Source organism: Gopherus flavomarginatus, chromosome 4 (genome assembly GCF_025201925.1).
Source record: "Gopherus flavomarginatus isolate rGopFla2 chromosome 4, rGopFla2.mat.asm, whole genome shotgun sequence".
NCBI lineage: Eukaryota > Metazoa > Chordata > Testudines > Testudinidae > Gopherus > Gopherus flavomarginatus.
In genome coordinates, this window is record NC_066620.1 from 171,874,615 (window position 1) to 171,898,841 (window position 24,227).

The window sequence follows — 24,227 nt, forward strand, 5'->3', positions numbered from 1 at the left end:
CATATAGTTGTTTTGAATGCAATATAATGTATATTAGACAAAGACCAGTACATATTTATTTTCAGTAAATCATTTCAAGTGGCTCCCTGCCCCCAGTACAACTGTTTTCCTTCATCGAGAAGTGTGCTGTATGTTGCTCCTCATTTTAAACCCCAGCAACGAGAAGCTTATTGCTATTTTCTAACACCTTGTGACTTTCTCTACAGTTTAGGGAATAGGGAAGGATTCAGACTATGAGTAATCCAACCCTTTTAAACATTGTTACATCAAATATAGAAGAATCAGAAAACTAATTATTTGCTAGAATGAGCAGCACAGGGCCTAACAGCACAAGTGTAACAAGCCATAACACAGTTGTGGCATCCACGTTTTAACAACACTTTTACTGTTAGCGTGGACTCGACAACTATTACTTAGTTAGAGAATGCTATGGCCTAGGCTATGTTATAGTCCCATCATGTTAGACAACACTAGCCTAAATATTCCAGGCTAGGAAGAGGGACAGCTACTGACAAAAGGCCCTATGTCTACGCAATGTTGGATTGGTGACCTTTCTACATGACAAATATGCTACTCTGTTCCATCAGGGAAGGATCACTTATGCAGATCCCCTCTCTATTTCTAAACCTCTAGAATCAGTCACAATGCATTAGAAGCTTTCCTTTTACCCGCTTCTTGCTAGATGTAACCAGCCAGGGCAAAGGATGATTTAGCTGGTGTTGGTCCTGCTTTGAGCAGGGGATTGGACTGGATGACCTCCTGAGGTCTCTTCCAAGCCTAATCTTCTATGATTCTAAAGGAAGATATAGCAGCCACTGCAGCACCTGGTAGAAACTCAGAACTCGAAGGCTGAGCTGAGCCCCGCTTCTCCTAGCTGCTCCTGCACAGAGTCCCTATCATTCATTTGCCCCTATTTGATTTCTCTATCAACCACCTTGATTTCCCAAGAGCCTGTTCTTCTCCTTTGCTATGTGGAGTGGTGGGGGTGGGGGAAACAACACTAATTAGTTAGGCTGAATCAGAGTCACAGCAATCAAGTGAATCCTGCCAAACTGAGCCAATCAAGCAACATCTAAAGGACACTTTCTTACAATGATCATTTACGATTTATTTGGTGCTGTACAGAACATGAGAGGAAGACCTACCATCAACTATTACTCTTTCCTAGGCCAAGACAGGAAGGAGCAGCTTGAGATGACCATTACCACTATGAACTGCTTTCACTGCAACCATGCAATTGCACAGAGAGGGGAAACATGAATATTAGAGAAGCAGCAGCCATCACCAGCTGGAATACAATTTGGCCACATGGCACTGTGTAAGTATGTTGGATTAGCCCTAATTCAGTGGATAGGGACACAGCACAGGTACAAGCCTCAGGCATTTCAAGGAGAGCCATTACTTGCACCTGTTGAGTTAACCGTAATTTTAAAACAGTCAAACTATGCCAGTGCACCTACACTGGTTTGCTGGTCACTGACTGCTAAATCCCACCTATAGAAAAAGGCTAGAGATGGAAGAAACAGATGACAGTGGAAAATACAGCACCATAGCTTTGCTGGTTTATACTGCTGGCCCTGCTTGAAAAATTCCGGGGCTTTTTATCATTTGGACTTGCGTTCTTAAGTACTGACTAAATTCACATTTGTTCTGAGTAGCCTGTAATCATCAACCCCCTGGGAAGGAAGGGTGCACTTGTTCCTGTAACTCTGATCTCTGGCTACCGCCCTGTGGAAAAAATAGACCCTGCGTGACACATACTATATTTGCTTTAAGAATTGAGCAAGTTAAACAAGGTTGTAGTGCTGGCCTGGGAAGCACTTAGCATAAAGGGGAGTGTTACCTGGTCAGAGGGTTCCCACTGAAGTCTGCTACTTGTAGTGTTTTGCAAAAGGAGATGCTTTCTGGAATTTCAGGAATTTCTGCAGACACAAACAAATGCACTGTTAACAATTGTGCTGTAGAAGACCTTTTATTTGGAAATGGTCACCGCATTACATAATGTATCTGGTCATTTCAAATCAAGGAAATTATCTTGGTGTGTGTTGTGACTTATTAAATGCAAGACTATACAATTCAAGGTGTTAGTTAAACATTTAGAGAGCCCAAAATTAATTGGGACCCAGACATTTTAGAGACTGTTTATCTCACATGCTCCGCTCAAAGCACCTGGAACACTCACTTGTCCTAATGAGGACTGTCAGTTGGCAGAAGATTCTCTGGAATTCAATCCCTCAGTTTAGCAAAAGCCAAATTCAGCCACTTTAAGAACATAGTTCTACATTAATCCATCTAATCCAGCCCTCTGACAATTTGGATCAATATAAAGCCAGGCACTTTTTTAGAGGGTGTGTTGGTAGGGTGTGAGGGTGGAATAGAAAAGAGTAAATATATCTGCCCAAATATACACAGTACCATCCCCTCCTACTACACTAAAACCTCACACCTTATCGCAATGGTTTTCAAACTGTGGGTCACGACCCAGAACTGGGTCATGGAATGGAAGGGACTGGGTTGCAGTGGCGGCTCTGGTCAGCACCTGTTCAGGTCAGCACTCTAATCCCTACCTGTTCCAACCCCGCGCTGCAACCCAGAAAAGGCCAGCAGCAGATCTGTCTCCTAGGCGGGAGGGTAGTCACGGAGCTTTGCGTGCTGCCCCCACCCCGAGCACTGGCTCCGCACTCCCACTGGCCAGGAACCAGCCAATGGCAGCTGGGGGGGCCGGGGGGGGGGGGGATAAGAGGGTGTGCCTGCAGACAAGAGCTGCACAGAACTGCTTGCATGCCTCCATCTAGGAGCCAGACCTGCTGCTAGCTGCTTCTGGGCCACAGTGTGGTCTGCGGTGCCAGGAGAGGCAGGAAGCCTGCCTCTGCACACCAGCTGCACTGCTGACCAGGAGCCACTAAAGGTAAGCCCGTCCCCAATCCCTTGCCACAGCCCTGAGCCTCCCCAAACCCAGAGCCCCCATCCTGTACCCCAAAACCCTCATCTCCAGCCGCACCCCAGAAGCTGCACCCCCAGCCCAGAGCCTTGACCCCTGCCCAGCCCTGAGCGTCCCCAAACCCAGAGCCCCCTTCTGCACTCCAAATCCCTCATCCACAGCCTCACCCCAAAACCTGCACCCCTAGCCCTGATCCCTGACCCCCTGCCGCACCCCAACCCCCTGCCCCAGGCCAGAGCCCCCTCCCACACCCTGAACCCCTCATTCCCAGCCCCACCCTGCAGCCCTCACCCCAACCCTCTGTCCCAGCCCTGGTCCCCTCCACACCCCAAAACACTTCATCCCCAGCTCCGTTGTGTCGCAGGCATCAACAATTTTCTTCAACTAGGTCACCAGAAAAAAAATTTGGAAACCACTTCCTTCAAGTAGTACTCTCTCGAATCTAGGTCTCAAATAAATGTAAAATACTGTTACTCAGGCTTGGTCTACATTAGGAATTTATGTCAGCATAACTACATCACTCAAGGGTGTGGAAAATCCACATCCGTGAGCGACACAGTTATACTGACCTAACCCCAGTGTAGATAGCTACTGCCAGTTGAGGAGGTGGAGTATCTATACTGACGGGAGAAGCTCTCCTTTCAGCATAGGTAGCACCTTTACTAAGCAGATGTGAAAATGGTGGTAAGAGTAGACAAGTCCGAGGTCTGGTTTGATACAAGTGAAGACAATCAGATATTTGTACATAAACATGAAGTTTCAATTACCGTACAGTACATGAGCAGAGCTTTAAAAAGTTGCTTGCCAGGTTTCATGCCTCAATGCTATTTTCATGAGCAACCTGTGTTAAGGACTCTTAAGTTCTTGCATCAAATTCCAAGAAGAATATCGCCCACACTAATAGGATGTATTTGCTTTAAAAGTTTCAGATGTGATCCCATCATTTATTTTGAAAGGAATAAAACTTATACTAATACTTGGATACAGATAAGCATAGTGGAAAACAGCATGTTTAAATATTAACGGCAATTAAACCTTTGTACATACATCACTTCTTTCAAGCATCCTCTTTTAAAGAAGAGCCCCCCTTTCATTTATAAATTGTTTAGATACACTAGGTAGTAGAAACCACTTTCAGAAGGTTTATCTCTAGAGCAACCCTAATTCTTTGCTACTTCTATTAAACTTATCTTAAAATGTAGATGCCACAGCTTCATCCTTGGAACACTTAGTTCAACCATTTTAACAAGAGGCAAAACACTCATACCAAGGACAATGAAATGAGAAGCTCTGGTTAGAGGAGTGTGCCAGGGACAATAATGTAATTAGTTTGATCTAGTGTTTTAAATCTACCAGGTTTTGATTTATTTTGTGTTTTGGTCTCATATTGGTCAAATCAATAACGACGACGACGACAACAAAAAGGTAGTTATCTACTTTCTCAATTCCTCCAGAACCTTCACAGGAATATTACGCATTAAAAACAAGCATAAAGTATACTAGAACTATATATCTAAATTCTCTCCAGGCAGAAGAAACCAAGGTAAATCTCAAAAAAGTAATAGCAATTTCCCAGTTATAGATTTTCTTTTCAGTTCCCTTCCATCCTCCTCACATTTTTCCCAGACCATATATCCCCTGTTTAAGTTTGTTAAATATATTCCTCCAATTCTAAGCACACAGGAAATGTAGTCAGGCAGTGATCCGATACAATTACTCACACAAATAGTCCCCTGGACTTTACTGGCCAGCAGGACTGTAGAGCCTATTGTGTGTGTGTGGTGGGATGTATATTTAGTTTAAAAAATGAATTTGGAAAGTGTGTTCCAATCTGATCCATTAACTGTAGAGTTTCAACTCTAGAACCTGATTTAGGTATAGCAGGGCTTCCTCCCTCCCCTACAAATAAGCTTTCCCACAACTATATTGTGAAGCCTGTGGGAAAACGTTTATTTTGAATGACCTCCAAGTGCAGAACTGAAGCAAGTGCAAGCAAGACCATGTGCAGAAGCAGTGCTCAACTAAGTTTAGATGCTCAATGAGGAGATTATGTAGAAGTGTTTCCCTGGTTTGTTTGTTTCCTCACAAAACTACAAAAAGCACACCAACTTATACCTTACACCAAGTACACCTACAAGACAAGATCATCTTACTGATATAAATAATATATATATATAAAAGGATCAAAGTGTTCCTCTGCATTTCTTTCATTTTTAAACTGCTGTCAGTGAGAGGCAAATGAGCACTAAAAGATTACTGAGATCACAGGAATCTGAGCACTAATCATGATTCTTTGCATATCCAGGAAATATCCCGCTGCGAAAGTTACCTAGAAGTAGCACTTAGTGTCCTGAGATGCCTATTCACAGTGCAACATGCTTTGATCAACATAGCACTGTACAGTGTGGACACAGCTTCAAAGGCAAAGAAGCTTAAAGCAGTGTGCGCAGCAGTGTGGACACTGGTCATGTAGCTACATCTATTTACTTACCTTGATAGAAGCTATACCGGTATTTCTGTTAATGCCTGAGCCCTGGTGGAGGGCGACTTGACATTCGGAGAGAGGCTCAAAGCTAATTGACAACAGATGGAAAGACATTATGATCTTAGAGACTCCCTGTGGTTCACAGATTCCAAGGCCAGACGGCACCATTGTGATCAACTACTCTGACCTCCTGTACAACTCAGGCCATAGAACTTCACCGAAAGAAGTCCTAGAGCATATCTTTTACAAAAGCATAGCTTGGCCCTTTGACAGGCCAGATATAGCCACAGAAGTGGGGCGATAATCTAAAATGCTCAGCCCTGTCAAGATAATAAAGCAAGGCTCTTGAAACTTCCAAAGTAAGCAGCTTCTCCCCTGGCATCACGTGTGGTTTTGGAAAGACAAGCAGTAAGTTAATAGACTGATTAAGGTGAAATTTCAAGACCGCTTTAGGGTGGAGCTGTAGGTGTTACCTTTGTACCTTCTTGCCCCTGAAGAGATCCAGTTGTAAGGGCTTGTAGCTTGCTGACCCTCCATGCTGGAAGCAATAGCAACTAGAAAAAAACTGTCTTGAGTGTAAGATGATGAATCGAACAATTCAAGGGCAGTTTGAAATAGGCTCTGTGAGCTTTAGGAGGACAATGTTGAGATGCCACACCGGAGTAGTATTTCTAGCAGGCAGGTACGTAGGTAGGAGGCCCTTGAGACTTCTGATATCAGATGAGAAAAGAGAATGACTGTATCAGAGAGCAACACCGATACTGCTGCAAGATGGACTTCAACAAATCAAATGCCAGTCCAGCGTATTTCAAGTGCAGTATTGGTGAAATATCAGGTCCATGATGGATTCTGCAGCAACCACTCAAGACTGGTTACTACGTGTCCGTTTAAGAAGTCTTCCAAGTCACTGCTGGCTTCTAGAAGGTACACAGCAAGTGGGATTACTCTGCAATAATGGCACCATGTCCACATCCTGATCGTTTCCTGTCAAGGTTCCTTCCCCACTCTGAACTTTAGGGTACAAATGTGGGGACCTGCATGGACACTTCTAAGCTTAATTACTAGCTTAGATCTGGTACACTGCCACCATCCAGAAGTCAGTGTCTGGAGCATTTCCTGTCCCTCCAAAACTCTCCCCTCCCTGGGTGGCCTTGAGGGACTTCACCATTTCCCTGGTGAACACAGATCCAAACCCCTTGGATCTTAAAACAAGGAGAAATTAACCATCCCCCCTCCTTTCTCCCACCAGTCCCTGGTGAGTCCAGATCCAATCCCCTTGGGTCTTAAAACAAGGAAAAATCAATCAGGTTCTTAAAAAGAAAGCTTTTAACCGAAGAAGAAAAGTAAAAATCATCTCTGTAAAATCAGGATGGAAAATTCTTTACAGGATAATCAAATTCGTATAGCCCAGAGGAACCCCCTCCAGCCTTAGGTTCAAAGTTACAGCAAACAGGGGTAAAATCCTCTCAGCAAAAAAGGACATTTACAAGTTGAGAAAACAAAAATAAAACTAATCCGCCTTGCCTGGCTGTTACTTACAATTTTGAAACATGAGACACTGGTTTAGAAAGATTTGGAGAGCCTGGATTGATGTCTGGTCCCTCTTAGTCCCAAGAGCGAACAACTCCCAAAATAAAGAGCACAAACAAAAGAATTCCCTCCACCAAGATTTGTAAGTATCTTGTCCCCCTATTGGTCCTCTGCTCAGGTGTCAGCCAGGTTTACTGAGCTTCTTAACCCTTTACAGGTAAAAGAGACATTAACCCTTAACTATCTGTTTATGACATTTCCTGATAGAGATGGGATGACCGAAAGCCTCCTTCCTTGTTTACGTAGTGCATCAGGGAAGTGCTGTGTCACAATTACAGGGCAAATGGTCTCCCCCTTAAGTGCACTCCTCCCACTTAAGAGACAGGCCTAACTTCCTGCATCTTACTCTGGGCCATTGGCCAATCACTCAGACTGGAGGGATGTATACACTGCAATCGAAGGCGTGATTGCAGCTCAAGTAGACATAGCCACACTAGCTTTAAGCTAGCTAACATGGCTAAAAATAGCAGTCCAGATGTGGCAGCACAGACCCCAGTGCGAGCTAGCATCACAAGTACATACTCAGGGTTTTGGGTGAGCGCTTAAAGCCCACACCGCTGCATCTTCATTGCTGTTTTCAGCTGCGCTAGCTAGATTTTAAAAAATCACACCTTTGTTTGCAGCAGTGACATACACTTGATCTCTGGCCTGCATTACCCATTTTCCAAAAGTGGGAATCCTACAGGCCCAACTGCATTTGGTACCTGTGAGCCCTTTCCCTATGGGGACCTGTAACAGCAAAATGATTAAACATTCCAGTGACTCGAAAAACAGCATCTCTACAGAACAAAAACAATGCATTATATTCATTCCCCCAAAGATGCAGAGCATACAGGGTAAAGGATATAAACATTAAGTGTTCTATGTGTTTGGATCTTACCGTCACCTTAATTTTTCCTTGCAGCTTTTCTAAGTTCCTCTGCGGCTAGCATTCTCCCCAGGCATTCTGAGAGAAACAGACAATCCTGCTTGCAGCAGGCACTGTCTGTGTGTTCGCTCTGTAGCATGTCAACTTTAACTAACACTCCCTGGGCAACCATCCTTGGCTCATCCAAACCCACTCTTTTTTTTTTTCCTAGGCCCAGGGTCCTAATACATTTACCCTGTATTGAGACCACAGCTTGTGTCAGCATAACTTGTTTCGCTCAGAGGTCAGTAACAAAAGTTACTCCAACATAAGCACCAGTAGGGACAGTGCTATGTCGGTGGGAGAGCTTCTCCCGATGATACAGCTTCTGCTGTTCGCAGAGGCTGGAGTAGTTAAGCTGGCGGAAGAGCTTTCTTCCATCGGCTAAGAGTACAGTGACCAGATGTCCTGATTTTATAGGGACAGTCCCCTTTTTGGGGTCTTTTTCTTATTTAGGCTCCTATTATCCCTCACCCCCATCTGGATTTTTCACACTTGCTGTTTGGTCACCCTAGCTTAAGGTGGCTACACAGAGAGTCTGCATTGATGCCGCTGTAATCTCCCTAGCGCAGCCGTGCCCTTAGTGTTCCCTTTGATCTCTCTCTCTCTCTCTCTGCCTTGGCAAACCAGTTATGTCAACAAGTTGGGGCCAAGGAGTCGTCTCTTCACAGTTTTAAACCTGGCTATTATGCTTGATTGTTAGGACGCTCCTTATATAGGCCTGTTTTACCTTTCCTGCTTGGTTGCAATAACAACCCCTTTTACTCTCAGTCTAGAGCAAGTAACCCATCATGGAGAAACAGATGCATGCACCAGATTTATAAAAAAAAACACAGATATTTCCCAGTTCATTACATCTTGTTTGTCAAGATCTGCATAGTGGATTTCTGCAAAACAGGCAGGACCACTACACAAGCCAAACAGATGGCACTGAGCTCCAGGACTTCTGTATGCAGTTTCAAATTGTCCTGAGATCAAGTTATTTGCATCTGTGGATGATTTAGGTGGGTACCCCATCCTACCTTAGAGGAGTCTCTCACTAGTGTTGTCAGGAAGGGGGCACAAGAGAACACTTTTCATGTCCTCTGAATCCAACCACCAAGCGAGTTCTCATTGAATTTGGGACAGGAGCATGACTCTTGCTCACGTGATGTCTGGATAGGGCGTACATAGACTTCAGCTGCAAGGGCTGCAAATGAAATCAGATAAGCCAACATGTGGCCTAGAAGCTCCAGAAACGTATGCACAGCAAACAGATTTGACTGAAGGTGGTCTGTCATCCTCTGGAGAAAATGGAACTTGACCTCTGAGAGAAAAACTCTGGTCACCAGAATCAATCATGGCTCCTATGCCATCATAGGACTATGATGGCATGATTTCTTATAGTTTACCCAGAGTACTAGTTGGGAGAACAGGGAGAGGAACATACTGCTGAGCTGCTGCAGTTTCCTCCCGGGATCTGCCTCTGATCAGCCATTCATGTAGATAAGAGTAAATGTGGATTCCCTTTCTCCTTAAATGTGCTGTGACCACTGTCAGGCATCTTGTGAAAAACTGTTGCTGAGAGTTTGAAGGACAATATCCTTTATTGGCAATGGTTAGGACACACTAACTGTGAGGTACTTCCTGTGGACTTCACTATAGGGAAATATGCATCTTGCAGTTGAGAGCCATGAACCAGTCATGAGCGTGAACAAATGAAAGGATGGAAGCAAGATTTACCATCCTGATCCTGAGGCAGCATTTGTATTTGTTGAGTTTCTTCAGCTATAGCACAGGACGAAGACCTCCTTTCTTCTTCATAAGAAGGAAATACTGAGAATAGAAGCCTCTTTCCCTGAACTCTTGTGGAATCTCCTCTATGGGTCCTAGACAAAGCAATGAGACCACTTCTGCTCGAAACAGTCTCTTGTAAGAAATGTCCCTTAAGAGGGCCAAGGAAGGGGGGGACTAGAGGGTTAAAAGTGGAACTGGATGGACTAGCCATGGCCAATCATCTCTAGCACCCATCTGATGTAACCACAGATTATGCCCAGGGAAAAGATTATGCCCTCTGGGCTGGCTCTGTTGTGGCTCCCAAAAATCCTGTTAACATTAGCTGATGCCCCACAGATGCAGGGGAAAAGGAAGGCTGGCACCAAGAAGAAACCTGGGTTCAACGGGGCCACGGTAATCAGGTTGTCTGGTGTGTTAAAATGGCACTCTCTCATCTGGGGTTGATGACTGTATGGCTTGCAAAACAGGGCTGAGATGTGGATCTCCAAGTGGAATTAGAGTCTTTTTAAAGGAGTGCACGGCATTGTCTGTCTGCTCACTAAATGGTTCCATGGCTTCAAATGACAGGTCCTCGATCGTGGCTTATATGCGTCCCTGCTAATGCCCAGTCCTTGAAGCCACGACACTCCGCACACAGTCACCGCTGTGGCCACAAATACAGCCAATGCCCACCTATAGGCCCATCTGGCCAGCAATTGGTCATCTATGATTATTTCTTTGAGCTTTTCCCTGTCCTATGGTGGAAATTTTGATAAAGAGGACATTGCTCTACCCAGGTCAAAGAATCATAGTTGGCCAAATGGGCTTGATATTTTGCCACCCATAGCAGGGTCTATCCCTCATTTATATGGATGGCAATCCTAACCAGGACAGAAGTTGTCAATATGTTGAACTGTTGATTTTTTTTTTCTTGTATGACAGATGTATCTATTACTAGAGTCTCTACAACTCTCATAAGGAATTCCTGAAGTAAGCCAGCACTGAGGCTACCACTTCATCAGCTGACAAGGATGAAAAGTCCTTTAACTGGTAAAGTAGAGTGGAGGCGTTGCTCTGGTCCGAGGCCTCCTCCTTCCTGGTTCCCTCCTCTCCCCCTGCCTCGGTTTCAGTGAGCTAACCATGGATGCCACTGAGAACAGTGATCTCTTTCTCGTTCTGGAGTGTGGTAGACATTGGCTCTTAGAAGCACATGGAGGTTGGACCCCAATATGTTCAATAGGGCCACAGCGGCATGTCCTATGGATGTGGCTGGCTCATCTGATATTGGCCAGTTCAATGTCAATCCTGATGTCACGGTAGCTGAACCCTGTAGGGTCTGTCAAGTGGTCTTTCAGTGGTGTCACCCATAGATCTCAGAGGAGAGGATTCCAGTGATGCGCTCTAGTGAAGGAGTAAATCTATAAGAGCAGTGCCGGGGCTTACAGAGCTCTCTATACAAGGACTGAGGACATGCTTGGTTCTTCTGGGGGCACATCAGGTGGCCTTTGTTCAGCTGTAGGCATCAATGCCAAAGGTTGTGCCACCAATACCAGGGTTGGCACCGGATAAATTTTTTTCTCTATGCCACAAGCCCTCAATGTCACACATGAGGTCAGTGGTTCTCTCCTGAGGCCTTATGCAGTCTGTCATGGGTGGGCAGGCCCTTAGCTCAATCTAGAATATCTGCTTCTGTGTTTGGGGAAGTCTCGCTCTGGGCCTGAAGCAAAAACAGTAACAGCTCTGGTACTGACATCTGGTACAATGTTTTTTGTGCCAGTGCTGCTGTCAGCACTGGATCTTTTCTCTATGCTGGTTTTAAGTGTTGTATCTGTTAGAGTAGGCACATAAAGAAGTCTGTTTGCCTGGCAGCTGGGTTCTGATACTTCTTTCCTCAGGGTATGAAAAGATCTTCATAGATTTGCAGGACACATGGACCCCTTGTGCATCCTCAAAGAGAAAGACCAGCACATTGAGAATTTATCCAGTATATCAGTGGTCCCCCAACTTTTCACATTGTGTCTCCCTGTCTGCCCTCCCACTCCCGGGAGCAGCAGTCAGGAGCTGGGGCCAGTAGCAGGGCTGTGGCTCCCAGAAGATGGGGGATGCACAGACAGGGGTAAGGGGACTGAGGCTGGGGCCGGAGCCACAGCCGGGCTAGGGGCCAGGAGCCAGGGGCCAGCGGCTGAGAGCGGAGCCAGGGCCAGGAGCAGGCTGGCACTTCCTCCTCGTGCCCCATGAGGGCTGGCCAGGGCCCCACCACACTTGCCCCCCCCCCCCCCCCCGAGCGTTCCCTCATGTCGTCCCCTACCAGTTTGGAGACCACTGCAGTCTATGGATCTCTCCTAGACAGAAGAGGCATCTGCTGTGTCCACCTTCGGTTAAATTCACCTATCACAGGAATGGCAAGCTTTGTAGCCCACAAGTTTACAATTAGCCATGTTAAGATGCCCTGTACAAAGGGAAATGCAAGACTCTACCCATCCCTGCACAGAAATACAGGTGCCAAGTTTGACTTTTGAATTAGACAGCTTTCATCTCATTCCCCCATTTGAATATTGTTCATAAAGGACTAAACTGGGCACAGTACAGGGGTAGAAAGAAGGCACCAGCTGGCATTCAGAGTTAGCAACACAGTGCATGTTCTGGTTCCCATGTAATTTGCCATAGCCCTTTGCTATAGCATAGTCCTTTTTGCTGGCCAGCATACAGGATGGTTGACCCATGGGTCTGCTCACAGTTCACTCCTTCCTGCCTGTCACGGGCAATGCGCTGGAACTGCTCCCTACAAAGCCACTCAGGACTCTGGTGAAGTCTCCTCTCTGTGAACGGATTGTCTTCAGTGCAAGCAGCTCATTTAGCTTCACCTTCCTGGGTCACACTTTAGAGCATTCAGCATCCTCTGCCCCTTCATGCGCTTCTCACAGTGAGTCCACCCAGGCGGGGTCCTGGGGAAACCAGAGGGTCCTGCACCCTAACTTCGCAGTCAGACGTGACTCTTAGCCAGCCAGTAAAACAGAGGTTTATTAGACAACAGGAACACTGTCTAAAATAGAGCTTGTAGGTATAGAGAACAGGACCCCTCAGCCGGGTCCATTTTGGGGGGCAGTGAGACAGACACTCAGGTCTGCACTCACTCCACGTCCCCAGCCAACTCCAAACTGAAACTCTCCAGCTCCATCTCCGCCGGGCTTTGTCTCTTTCCCAGGCCAGAAGGTCACCTGATCTCTTTGTTCTCCAACACCTTCAGTTGGCACCTTGCAGGGGAGAGGCCCAGGCCATCAGTTGCCAGGAGACAGGGTGTCGGCCATTCTCTGTGCAGACAGCATCGCTCCCCAGCCCTCTAAGGCTCAGCAACAATCACACCTCCTTATCCCACCACCTAGATACTTAAGAAGTGCATAGGGGAAAGTGAGGCAGCCGCACAGCATTCAGAGAAAACATTAAGAACATTCCCACTTCGTCACACTGCCCCCTTACAAGACAGTTGTCCAATCGATGGGGAGAACACAACCGTATTTGCCCCTGCACTTCATTGAGTGTTTGGGCTTTATTTTGACATGTCTGACCTATGCTTCAGTTAGCATTAGATTTTAGCTCCTCAAAGCAGGGACCTCATCTTCTCTTTGTATAACACCAAAGCACATGGTCGACACTATATAATAATATCTATCTCAAGACAAATGCTACAGTGATAGGAACAACAGTTTAAAAAGTAATGAGCACCTAGAATCCTGTCTCGGTGCAGCCCAAACACAGTTAGTACCTATATTTCCCTCTTCTCCAAAATCAAAGGAGGAACTATTTTCAATCTGGTCTGGATAGCTTTGGAGGAGGCATATAGAAACAGGACATTGTGGCAAGGCACCCTTTCTGCCTTGCCAGACTTAGCACTCCCTCCTCTGGCAGGGACAGGGCCTGGGGTAAATCAGCCCCACTCTGGAGTGTGTATCTTCCCTCTTCGCGGTTGTTTCTCAGAGCCTTCCCGGTAGGCCTCGGGGCAGGCCTGAAGAGTCCTCCTCCGCTAAACAAAGGGAAACAAGTCTAACACACACTAAAACAAAAGGGGAATACCTTTCCCTGCCCCCCCCCTCGCCTCACCGGGACAGGTGTCAGTCCTTCCCCTAAACAGGCACTGGGTTTGGGCATCTCCCCTATGGGGAGGAGCGCAGTCTCACACACTGGAGAAGTGTATCTTCCTGCTGCTGCCAGCTTTGCAACAGTTTGTCCTGCCCCCAGGGAGCGGTTTTAACAGGTTTCTGGCAGCCCTTAATTGGACTCAGGTGTCCCTAATTGACCAGAAGTAACCCCTTCCCCGCTTGTAGGAAAAAGGGCCTTTAGCATTCTAGGGCTAATATACCTGTTTTCCCAGACCCTCCTGCAGCCGTCCTGCCTGACTTTGTCACAACATATAACAGAAACAATCTTGAAATCCACTCAAAAAAACCTAAGAAATAATTTCAGGAATTAATCATGCCCCTAAATTACCATGCCACTTTGTGGTTTTATAACCATATTTTAAAGAAATTCTCTTCTACTTCTGTATAAAAGACTCAAAAACATGGAACAAACAAGTATACTGAAAATACTTTTCATCAAATCTTTCAGCTATCTTAAGTGTCATTTGTAACACAATTAAGTAGAATTAAGGCCAAAGATTGATTTTTAAATTGACACAAAACCCCTCAGTTTTCTTAGTATGCAAAATTTCCTATTATAAAGAAGTGTAGACAGCCTGTTTAGATCACGTATAATTCATAGATTGAAAGAACATGCTCTCCTGGCCCATTTTCTCCCATTTCAGACCCATGTAAAACCCAAGGATTATGATTTCACTACAGAAGCAGAAATGCCTTTAATAAGTGGAAACAAATACTGAGGATGATTGGGAAAGTGAGAGAAAAGGAGGCTTGCCCATAAAGTGTCTCTTCTCTCCTTTCATCTACACCTTCTTCCACATACACCCCTACAAAAACATGAATTGGATATTCACTTGAGTCACACTATCATAAAAGTAGATAAAAAACTCAATTAAGGCTGACACTTAACTTCATTTTTCTTCATTACATGATGACATCAGGAAAGGATTATCAAGTGAGCTGCAATATCTGAACACTGAAGGTCAATTTAAAGCAGAGGATTTAAACAACATTTCTGAGCTCCTTTCATTTAACAGTTAAAGAAAATTACAGGGTATAGGTGAGCCGGGAAAAAATATGAAATAAAGTCCAGGATGAAACACAGTACCTATCAAGAATCATCCTGGATTGATAATTATAATAGAAGAAATAACTATAATGGAAGAAATGACAATGACCAGTATAAAATACTGAGGTCCCTGAGATGGTGTTAAATTTCAGTGGGCTATGCAGTGTCTTCCATTTCTGTTCACTATTAGGTTTCATAGCTGATATTTAAACAGTACATCCATGCCAATACTAAAGCTAACCAGGTAAGATACTTTTCACTGTTGCTGGATAACAGACTCAAATCCTGCTTAAATATCCAGGATTTTTTCTAATGCTGCACATTGATGAATGCTCTGCATTTACACGTGCTGCCCCAGATGTTCTGGCATACACAGACTATGTGCAAGCACTGCTAAATAGTAAGGCTATAAAGCACTCATAAGCTCTATGACGTATGACAATGCAGCCACGCTGACAGCAAGCGAAAATTGTGCCAGCACACAAGTAGATAAAATCAAGCGCAGCAGTCATGTAAGTAAGAGGATATACCTTTTTCCAGGCAGGGTTGCTCTCTGGTAATTTATTACCCTTGTTTAAGAAAAAGTTATGCTTATCGCTGACAATTTAGCAAGCTTGCTATATTTCATGTACAAATGACCTTGGGAGAAAAAAAAGTCTGAATACAGAATTCCCTGCATTTTTAACCAAAAACCTCTATGTATCTCATGATCAGTTCAGCACTATTTTACTTGTTTTTCCCCCTAGTAGGTTTTCACCATATGGTGAAACAACTTTGTTCTGGAAACTACTTAAAACTAAGCCACTCACTTCTACATAGAATAAAATGGGATATCTAGCCACAATGCACCGCACTGTGCATTGTGCATCAACACAAGCAGCACTGACGCAAGGAGCCATGCATGAATAGGCACAGGCAATATACTAACTGCGGCTGCTTTATGTCAACGTAACTAGTGTCAGCAAAAATTTGTATTGTAGACATGCCCTAAATCACTTTTGAAAATGAGACTTAGGCTCAGATTTTTTTTAAAAGGTATTCAGGAGTTATTCCATTCAGTGGTGTGATGCCTTAGTGCCTACAATCACATTGAAGTTTCCCACAGCTGGATTTCCTTTCCTTGTTCACTTACCAAGATATTGGAAATGCTCCATGCTCCCCTGTAAAGGTGAGGGTGGGTTGTTGGATGTTTTTAAACTTCTGAAGGTGTAGTCAGTATCTGGATCAATTTTCTAGCCCAAATCAGAAATGGAGTACTGTGATCAGCTGGTTAATCTTGTCAGCTGGTATTTGCTAATATTCGGCAATTTTACTCAACATTTCTAAAGTGGTTCTAAAGCTCTGCCTTGGCTCCTCTGAGATATATCTATGGAACAATATTGTATCCCTTTGGGAAGGTCTAACTGCGAGTTTTAAATTTAGACAGTGATGGGGTGGGGGAGAACGGGAGAGGAGAGAACGCTTCAGTTTTCATAACTTTCTCCCTGTGCAGCCCATCCTCCACTTGCCTCTGGATTACCAGCTGTTGGCAACACTGATAGGGGGTAGCGTATCTATTTTGTTTGTACTCTGCTCAGTTCAGTTCTGTGTGGCATGCTGCAGTAAAATGTTCAAAGACATACTTTGCGCATGTGGAATACTATCAGATTTTAGTAAACACCAAGCACAGACAGCAAAACGCAACATCGCCTGGATTCTTCCAAACGAGAATGAAAACTGCAGTCCATAGCCAAACACTTCAATCTGGTCAGTCTATCTTTGTAGAGAGAAGCATTCAGGTCTCTGAATAGTTGACTTGGTCTGCTCAACTTGCGTAGTCAGACAGAGAACTTTGCCTGCAGCTAAGTATTGCAGATTTTGACATATCTGCATGTAAGATACTCATTCCCTAGATTTGTATAAGGCACTCTTTTCCACAGAAGAGAAGCAAGTTAAACAGGCAGTTACACACCTTCTTCTTACAAAGTTCAGACTCTGAGCTCTTTACACAGAGTCTCTATTTAAAGCGGATAACTGTTAGCCAAACATGACTTTGTAACAGGGTTTAGTCACTGCTGGGGCGCCCCTTTGTGGCTGCATCTGGGGATTGGCTATGCCTAGTGTGAGGCCCCCTTCCTTCTCTTACTCATGCCAGGTCCCCTCTTGCTCTCTTGGTGGCAGAGGAGCTGGACGCAACTCTGCACCTGCCTGAGGTTTGCGGTTCCAAGGCCAACACTACCACAAAGTACAGCCCCTGTCAGCACCACTTTGTGCCTGCCCAAAGGCTTACAGTTTGGGGGAGCAATGCCTCCCTCTGCTCCCGCAAACTATGCCCATGTTAAAAAGTGAAGGGCATGGTCCTTGCCACCCTGGTTCCAGCATTGGTAGCCCCCTCACTTCCAAAAAGGTTCCAGTACCCTTGCACCCAGCCCTGCCTCTCCCTGCTCTGGGCCCAGAGTTAGGGGTTAAAGGCGCCATGAGCTGGCTGGGAGGGTAGCACAGCGCTCCCCAACTACAGGGCCCTGCACAGTTGCCCACCCATAAGGCTGGTCCTGCCCTCCCCAATTGATACACACCTCCACATCTGCGCTGCCCAGCTCTAAAGGTAGTGCCTCCATCAGCAGCAGCAGCACAGAAGTATAGATGGCAATACTGTGACCTCGCTACAATAGCCTTGCGACCACTGTCCCCACAACCCTCTTTTGGGTCGGGACCCCCTGGTTATAACCTCAGGGAATTTCAGATGGAAATATCTGGAATGATGAAACTGACAATTTTAAAAATCCTTTGAGTGTGAAATTGACCAAAATGGACCTAGAATTTGGTAGGGCTCCCTATAGCTCCTATCTGTTAATATTTCCCTCCATGAGTTAAGTAGAAAGATCAAGGTATAATAACATCTGGAGAAAAAACAAGGTTATATTCAGGTGGAACCAAACGTGAGAGAGGTGTAGGGATCATCATGACTAGCACTTCAAAAAAAAAAATCATTTATGAATTGGCTGCCAATATCAGATAAGCTACTGGCAGATAAATTCCTCTCTCAGCACATTAAGTGCACCATAGTCCAGGCATACGCTCCAAACAACGATGCAGATGAAGAGGATAAAGAGAGATTCTGTACAGAATTGAACGACGTAATGAAAGAGGTACCAAACCACGATCTTGTCCGGGTTACAGGAGATTTAAATGCCCGGATCGGAAATGAAAGAAAAAGTTGGCAAACAAACAGTCATCGGCCACAGACAACTGGAACAACGACAGACAATGGAACAAGACTTATTGTTTTTGGCACAAAATTCAAGCTTAGCATCTGCAATTCTTTCTTCCAACATACACAAAAAACACTGATTTCTCCAGATGGCCGTACGCAAAATGAGATTGACTAACACAGATGTAGTGTTAGTCAGAGGTGGAAAACATCAGTGTTAGACACAAGAATATTTAGAGGAGCAGATATGGGGAGCGATCACTACTTGCTGAAAGCAACATCAAACTGAAGTTTAAAGCACTCAAAAAGAAATGACACAGATTTAGATTATTCAATGCACAGAAACTACAAGATTGCAGAATATGAAGAGAGTACAAGATAGAGGTCAAGAACAGGTTTGAGGATCTTAAAGAAAACGAAGTGGAAAAATACTGGAATCTTTTCAAAACAGTTAAGTTAGAAGCAGCTGAAAAGATAATTGGTAGAAAGAGAGGAAGCAATAAACAACAGTGAATGTCAGAAGAAACATGGAAAATTATAGACAAAAGAAGAAAACAAAAGGCTCCAATACTACAACATGTGACTGAAGAAACAAAACAGACCTATGGGAACCTTGACAAAGCAGTAAAGAAACAATGCAAATAAGAAACGAAACTGAATAGAAAGTAAGGCTAGTGAAGCTGAAGAAGCAGGAGAAAGAAGTGATACACGAATAGTCTGCACGATCCTGAAACAGTTAACAGGATATGTATCAAAATTCAGACATGTTTCAGTGGAAGGGAAACAAGGAGAACTTTCGAAAACACAGGAGGAACAAGAAAATAGATGGGTGGAACATTTCAAAGAAGAGCTAAACCAACCAGAACCAATTACAAGACTGAAATTTAAACAGTGACAAACCATTAGACCTAGATATAGATGTATCTGAGGTAAAAATCAAAGTAGTAAAAACAGGATTGCAGAAGCTGAAAAACAACAAGGTACCTTGTAGAAGAGTGCTGGTGCAAGGCACCTAATTAGCCCCTGCTCAGCCAGCCCCAATCAGGGGAAATAGATTGGGGCTGGGAAGAAGCCTGGTGCCTGGCCTTTAGAACTGGTTGCACCTGCGGGCCTGAGGATTCAAGGGCTGTAAAGGCTGGCTGGCAGCCAGAAAGGGGGGGAATGGCCAGGGGAAGGTCAGTCTCCCGGCAGTGGGCAGATGCTGTTTAGGAGAGGAGATTATCAGGCCTGCAAACTCTGTATATAGCAGAACACTGGTGCTGGGAGAACATTGTGTAAATAAAAGCCATGGGTGCTGCATAACTAGAAGACTCTCTGAGCTTTGTTAGGGCAACCAGTGGGCTCCAGGAAGAGAGGCAGGCAGAAGACTTGTCATACACCTGGTTTAGACAGCATGCATCCTGAGATGCTTAAATATGGAGGTGAAGACATGGAATCAGTCATCTGTTTGTTATGCAACAAAATACAGATGGAGGAGAAAGTGTCGGAAGAATGGACCCTCGGTATCATAATCAAGTTACCAAAGAAAATGAGACTTAGGCTCACCAAAGAAAGCTGATCTATACAATTGCTCAGATTGGAGGGGAATAAATTCTATGTGTCACAGGAAAACTATTAGCAGTAGCCCTCCTGAACAGAATGAAAGGAAAGATGGATACCATCCTATGTGAACAACAATCGTACACAGACACTACTTTCACCCTGAGACGAATTATTGAGAACACAATTGAATTCCAATGCAGTCCTGCCATCAGTTTGGTGGACTTTCAAAGGAATTTGATAGTGTAAACAGAAACAATGGGGGAAATTGTTGAACAATATGGAATTCCAACAAAATTAATCAACATTATGAAGGCATTCTATGCCAACTCAAGATGCTGCTTTAAAATGAAAAAATGAATTGAGTAAGCCATTCAGCATCAAGACAGGTGTAAGGGAGGGGTACATCCTATCTCCTTTTTTGTTTATGCTAGTCATCAACTATGGATTAAAACAATGTGATAGTGATACATATGGCCTAAATGGAACAATTCAAGGCTATTTGATCTAGACTCTGTTGACAACATCGCTCTTATCAACGAAAATGCCAACAGACTACAAAAATGCACAAATCAAGTAGAAGTAATGGAGAAGATAGGTTTGACATACAATGCAAAGAAGTGTGAAATCATGTTAATGGGGACTACGGGACAGAAACCAAAATTGAAGATGAGAAACTGGAGAAGGTGAACAATTTTACGTATTGTGATAGACCCAGGTTAGTTGGGAACAGCAGAGTAGTAGAAGGGAGATATATTGGCCACTGGATAAGCAGTTTTCTGTTCCCTGAGTGACCCCAAGCAGGGGCTGCTCCAAGCTAATGAGAACGCCTGACTCCAATTAACCTGCTAAGAATCAGGTAAGGCTGTTAAGCACCTGACTCTAATTAAGGCCCCTCTGACGCTATAAAAGGGCTCACTCCAGTCAGGCTAGAGAGAGCCAGGGAGCCAGTGGAGAGGAAGTGTGTGAGAGGAACTGGGAACAAGAGGTGTGCAAGAAGCTGAGAGTGAGTAGGCATACTGCTGGAGGACTGAGAAGTACAAGCGTTATCAGACATCAGGAGGAAGATCTGGTGGTGAGGACAAAGGTGGTGTTGGGAGGAGGCCATGGGGAAGTAGCCCAGGGAGTTGTAGCTGTCACACAACTTTACCAGGAAACACTCTAGACAGCTACAGTCCACGGGGCCCTGGGCTGGAACCCGGAGTAGAGGGAGGGCCTGCGTTCCCCCCCCACAAACCTCCCAACTCCTGATCAAACACAGGAGGAATTGACCTCGACTGTGGCGTCTACAAGAGGGGAAGGTCTCTGGGCTGTTTCCCGACCCACAGGGTGAATCTGTGAGGTAAGAAAATCCGTCAATAAGCACAGGACCCACCAAGGTATAGGAGGAACTTTGTCACAGTATCTTGGAAGTACCATCAGCCAAGATGGTACCAGTTCGAAGGAAAGAAGAATTGGGAAGGAAAATGCTGCATTTGGAAGACTCAAAAACATCTGGCAACTCAAAGACATCTGCCTCAAGACAAAACTGAATGTGTAGAAAAAGACGGTTACTCACCTTTGTAACTGTTGTTCTTCGAGATGTGTTGCTCACATCCATTCCAGTTAGGTGTGCGTGCCGCGCGTGCACGTTCGTCGGAAACTTTTTACCCTAGCAACTCCAGTGGGCCGGCAGGTCACCCCCTGGAGTGGCGCCGCCATGGCGCTCGATATATAGCCCTGCCGGCACACCCGCTCCTCAGTTCCTTCTTGCCGGCTACTCCGACAGTGGGGAAGGAGGGCGGGTGTGGAATGGATGTGAGCAACACATCTCGAAGAACAACAGTTACAAAGGTGAGTAACCGTCTTTTCTTCTTCGAGTGATTGCTCACATCCATTCCAGTTAGGTGAATCCCAAGCCATACCTAGGCGGTGGGGTCGGAGTGAGAAGTCGCGGCATGGAGCACTGCAGATCCGAAGGCCGCATCCTCTCTTGACTGCTGGACCAGGGCGTAGTGGGACGCGAAGGTGTGGACCGATGACCAGGTCGCTGCCCGACAGATTTCCTGGATGGGCACACGGGCAAGGAAAGCCAGCGACGACGCCTGCGCCCTGGTAGAATGCGCAGTCACACGGCCCGTAGGAACGTGGGCCAGCTCATAGCAGGTCCTGATACAGGACGTTACCCATGAGGATAATCTCTGCGAGGAGATAGGAAGCCCCTTCATGCGGTCTGCTACTGCCACGAAAAGTTGGGGGGATTTGCGGAACGGTTTGGTCCTCTCTACATAGAACGCAAGGGCCCTACGGACATCAAGCGAGTGGAGCTGTTGCTCCCTGCCTGAAGAGTGAGGCTTCGGGAAAAAAAACTGGGAGGAATATCTCTTGGTTGATGTGGAAGGTCGAGACCACCTTGGGGAGAAAGGCAGGGTGTGGCCTCAGCTGCACCTTATCTTTGTGGAAGACTGTATACGGGGGGTCTACCACGAGAGCCCGGAGTTCCGACACCCGCCTAGCTGAGGTGATAGCTACTAGAAAGGCAGTCTTCCAAGAGAGATAGAGTAGGGAGCAAGTAGCTAACGGCTCAAAGGGGGGCCCCATGAGCCGAGACAACACCAGGTTAAGATCCCAGGTTGGAGCAGGGAGTCGGACGTTAAGGTACAAACGTTCCAGCCCTTTTAGGAATCTAGTCACCGTCGGGTGAGAAAAAACGGAGCGGCCATCCCCACCCGGGTGAAAGGTGGAGATAGCTGCCAGGTGGACCTGCAAAGACGATATCGCCAGGCCCTGTTGTTTGAGGGACCAAACATAGTCTAAGATATTGGCCACCGAAACTTCCATAGGGCGGAGACCTTTCTCCATGCACCAACAGGAGAAACGCTTCCACTTGGCCGAGTATGTCGCTCTAGTGGAAGGCTTCCTGCTGCCCAAAAGTACCTCCCGTACCGGGGTGGAGCAGCGCAGCTCAGAACCGGTCAGCCACACAGGAACCACGCCGCTAGGTGCAGCGACTGCAGGTCCGGGTGACAGAGAGTCCCGTGTTCCTGGGTAATCAGGTCCGGGTGAAGGGGCAGGGGAACTGGGTCGGCTTTGGCCAGGTCCAGCAGCATGGGGTACCAATGTTGCCTGGGTCACGCTGGGGCTACCATGATCACGCGAGCCCTGTCCCTGCGCACCTTCAGAAGGACCCTGTGGACCAGTGGGAACGGGGGAAACGCGTAGTACAAGTGGGTCGTCCACAGAATAAGGAAGGCATCCGCTATAGACCCGGGCTCCCTGCCCTGAAAGGAGCAGAACGCCTGGCACTTCTTGTTCCCCCCGGACACGAAGAGGTCCACACGGGGATAACCTCACCTCTGGAAGATTGAGAGGGCGACGTCCGGGCGAAGGGACCACTCGTGTGATAGGAAGGATCTGCTCAGGCGATCCGCCAGCGTGTTCCGTACTCAGGGGAGGAAGGAAGCCGTGAGGTGAATGGAGTGGGCTACACAAAAGTCCCAGAGTCGCATCGCCTCGTGACATAGGGGAGAGGATCTGGTGCCGCCCTGCTTGTTGATATAGTACATGGTCGTCGTGTTGTCGGTAAACACCGCGACACAACGACCTCGAAGCTGGTGACAGAACGTTTGACAAGCAAGGCGGACCACTCTCAGCTCCCGCATGTTGATGTGCAGCTTCACCTCCTGCGGGGACCACAGGCCCTGTGTTCTCAGGGTTCCCAGGTGGGCCCCCCAGCCAAGATCTGAGGCATCCGTTGTTAGGGACACCGAAGGCTGAGGTGGGTGGAAAGGGAGCCCCGCACACACTACGGACTGGTCTAGCCACCAGCCGAGAGAATCTAACACCCCCTGGGGGATTGTGATCAGCATGTCTAGCGGTTGCCTTGCCGGCCGGTAATGTGCGATGAGCCACAGCTGGAGGGGCCTCATGCGGAGCCGAGCGTAACCGGTCACAAATGTGCATGCTGCCATGTGGCCTAACAGGGTTAGACATGTCCGTATTGATGTCAAGGGGGCTGCCCGCAATCGCTGAACTATCGCCGACAACGCCTGGAACCTTGGCAACGGCAGAAGGGCCCTGGCCACGGTGGAGTCCAGGACGGCCCCAATGAACTCCACCCTCTGCGTGGGGAGCAGGGTGGACTTGTCTATGTTGATCATGAGGCCCAAGGTAGCAAACAGGCCGGTGATCCTGCGGACGTGGCTGCAAACCTGTAGTTCCGACGTGCCCCGAATTAACCAATCGTCTAGGTAAGGGAACACGTGGATACGACTGCGCCGAAGATGTGCCACAACGACTGCCATGCATTTTGTAAATACCCTCGGGGCCGTAGAGAGGCCAAATGGGAGGACTGCAAATTGGCAGTGAAGGCGGCCCACCACGAATCGAAGGAAACGTCTGTGGTGTGGCCAAATGGCAATGTGAAAATAAGCGTCCTGCATGTCGAGGGCGGCGTACCAGTCTCCCGGATCCAGGGATGGGATAATGGTCCCCAGGGATACCATGCGGAACTTCAACTTCACTAGGTATTTGTTGAGCTCTCGCAGGTCGAGGATAGGCCTGAGGCCTCCTTTGGCCTTGGGGATCAGAAAGTAGCGGGAATAAAACCCCTTGCCTTTCTCGTTTTCCGGAACCG

At 46.4% G+C, this 24,227-nt stretch overlaps 1 protein-coding gene across 1 annotated transcript in view; it reads right to left on the reverse strand.

The window, feature by feature from the left end:
- The window catches only part of LRRC1 (leucine rich repeat containing 1), a 150,773-nt gene that overhangs the window by 67,360 nt on the left and 59,186 nt on the right, over positions 1–24,227 (reverse strand). The window contains exon 3 of the mRNA XM_050950799.1: positions 1,844–1,922. Coding sequence (XP_050806756.1) covers positions 1,844–1,922 — 79 coding nt within the window. The remainder of the gene's footprint in view (positions 1–1,843; positions 1,923–24,227) is intronic.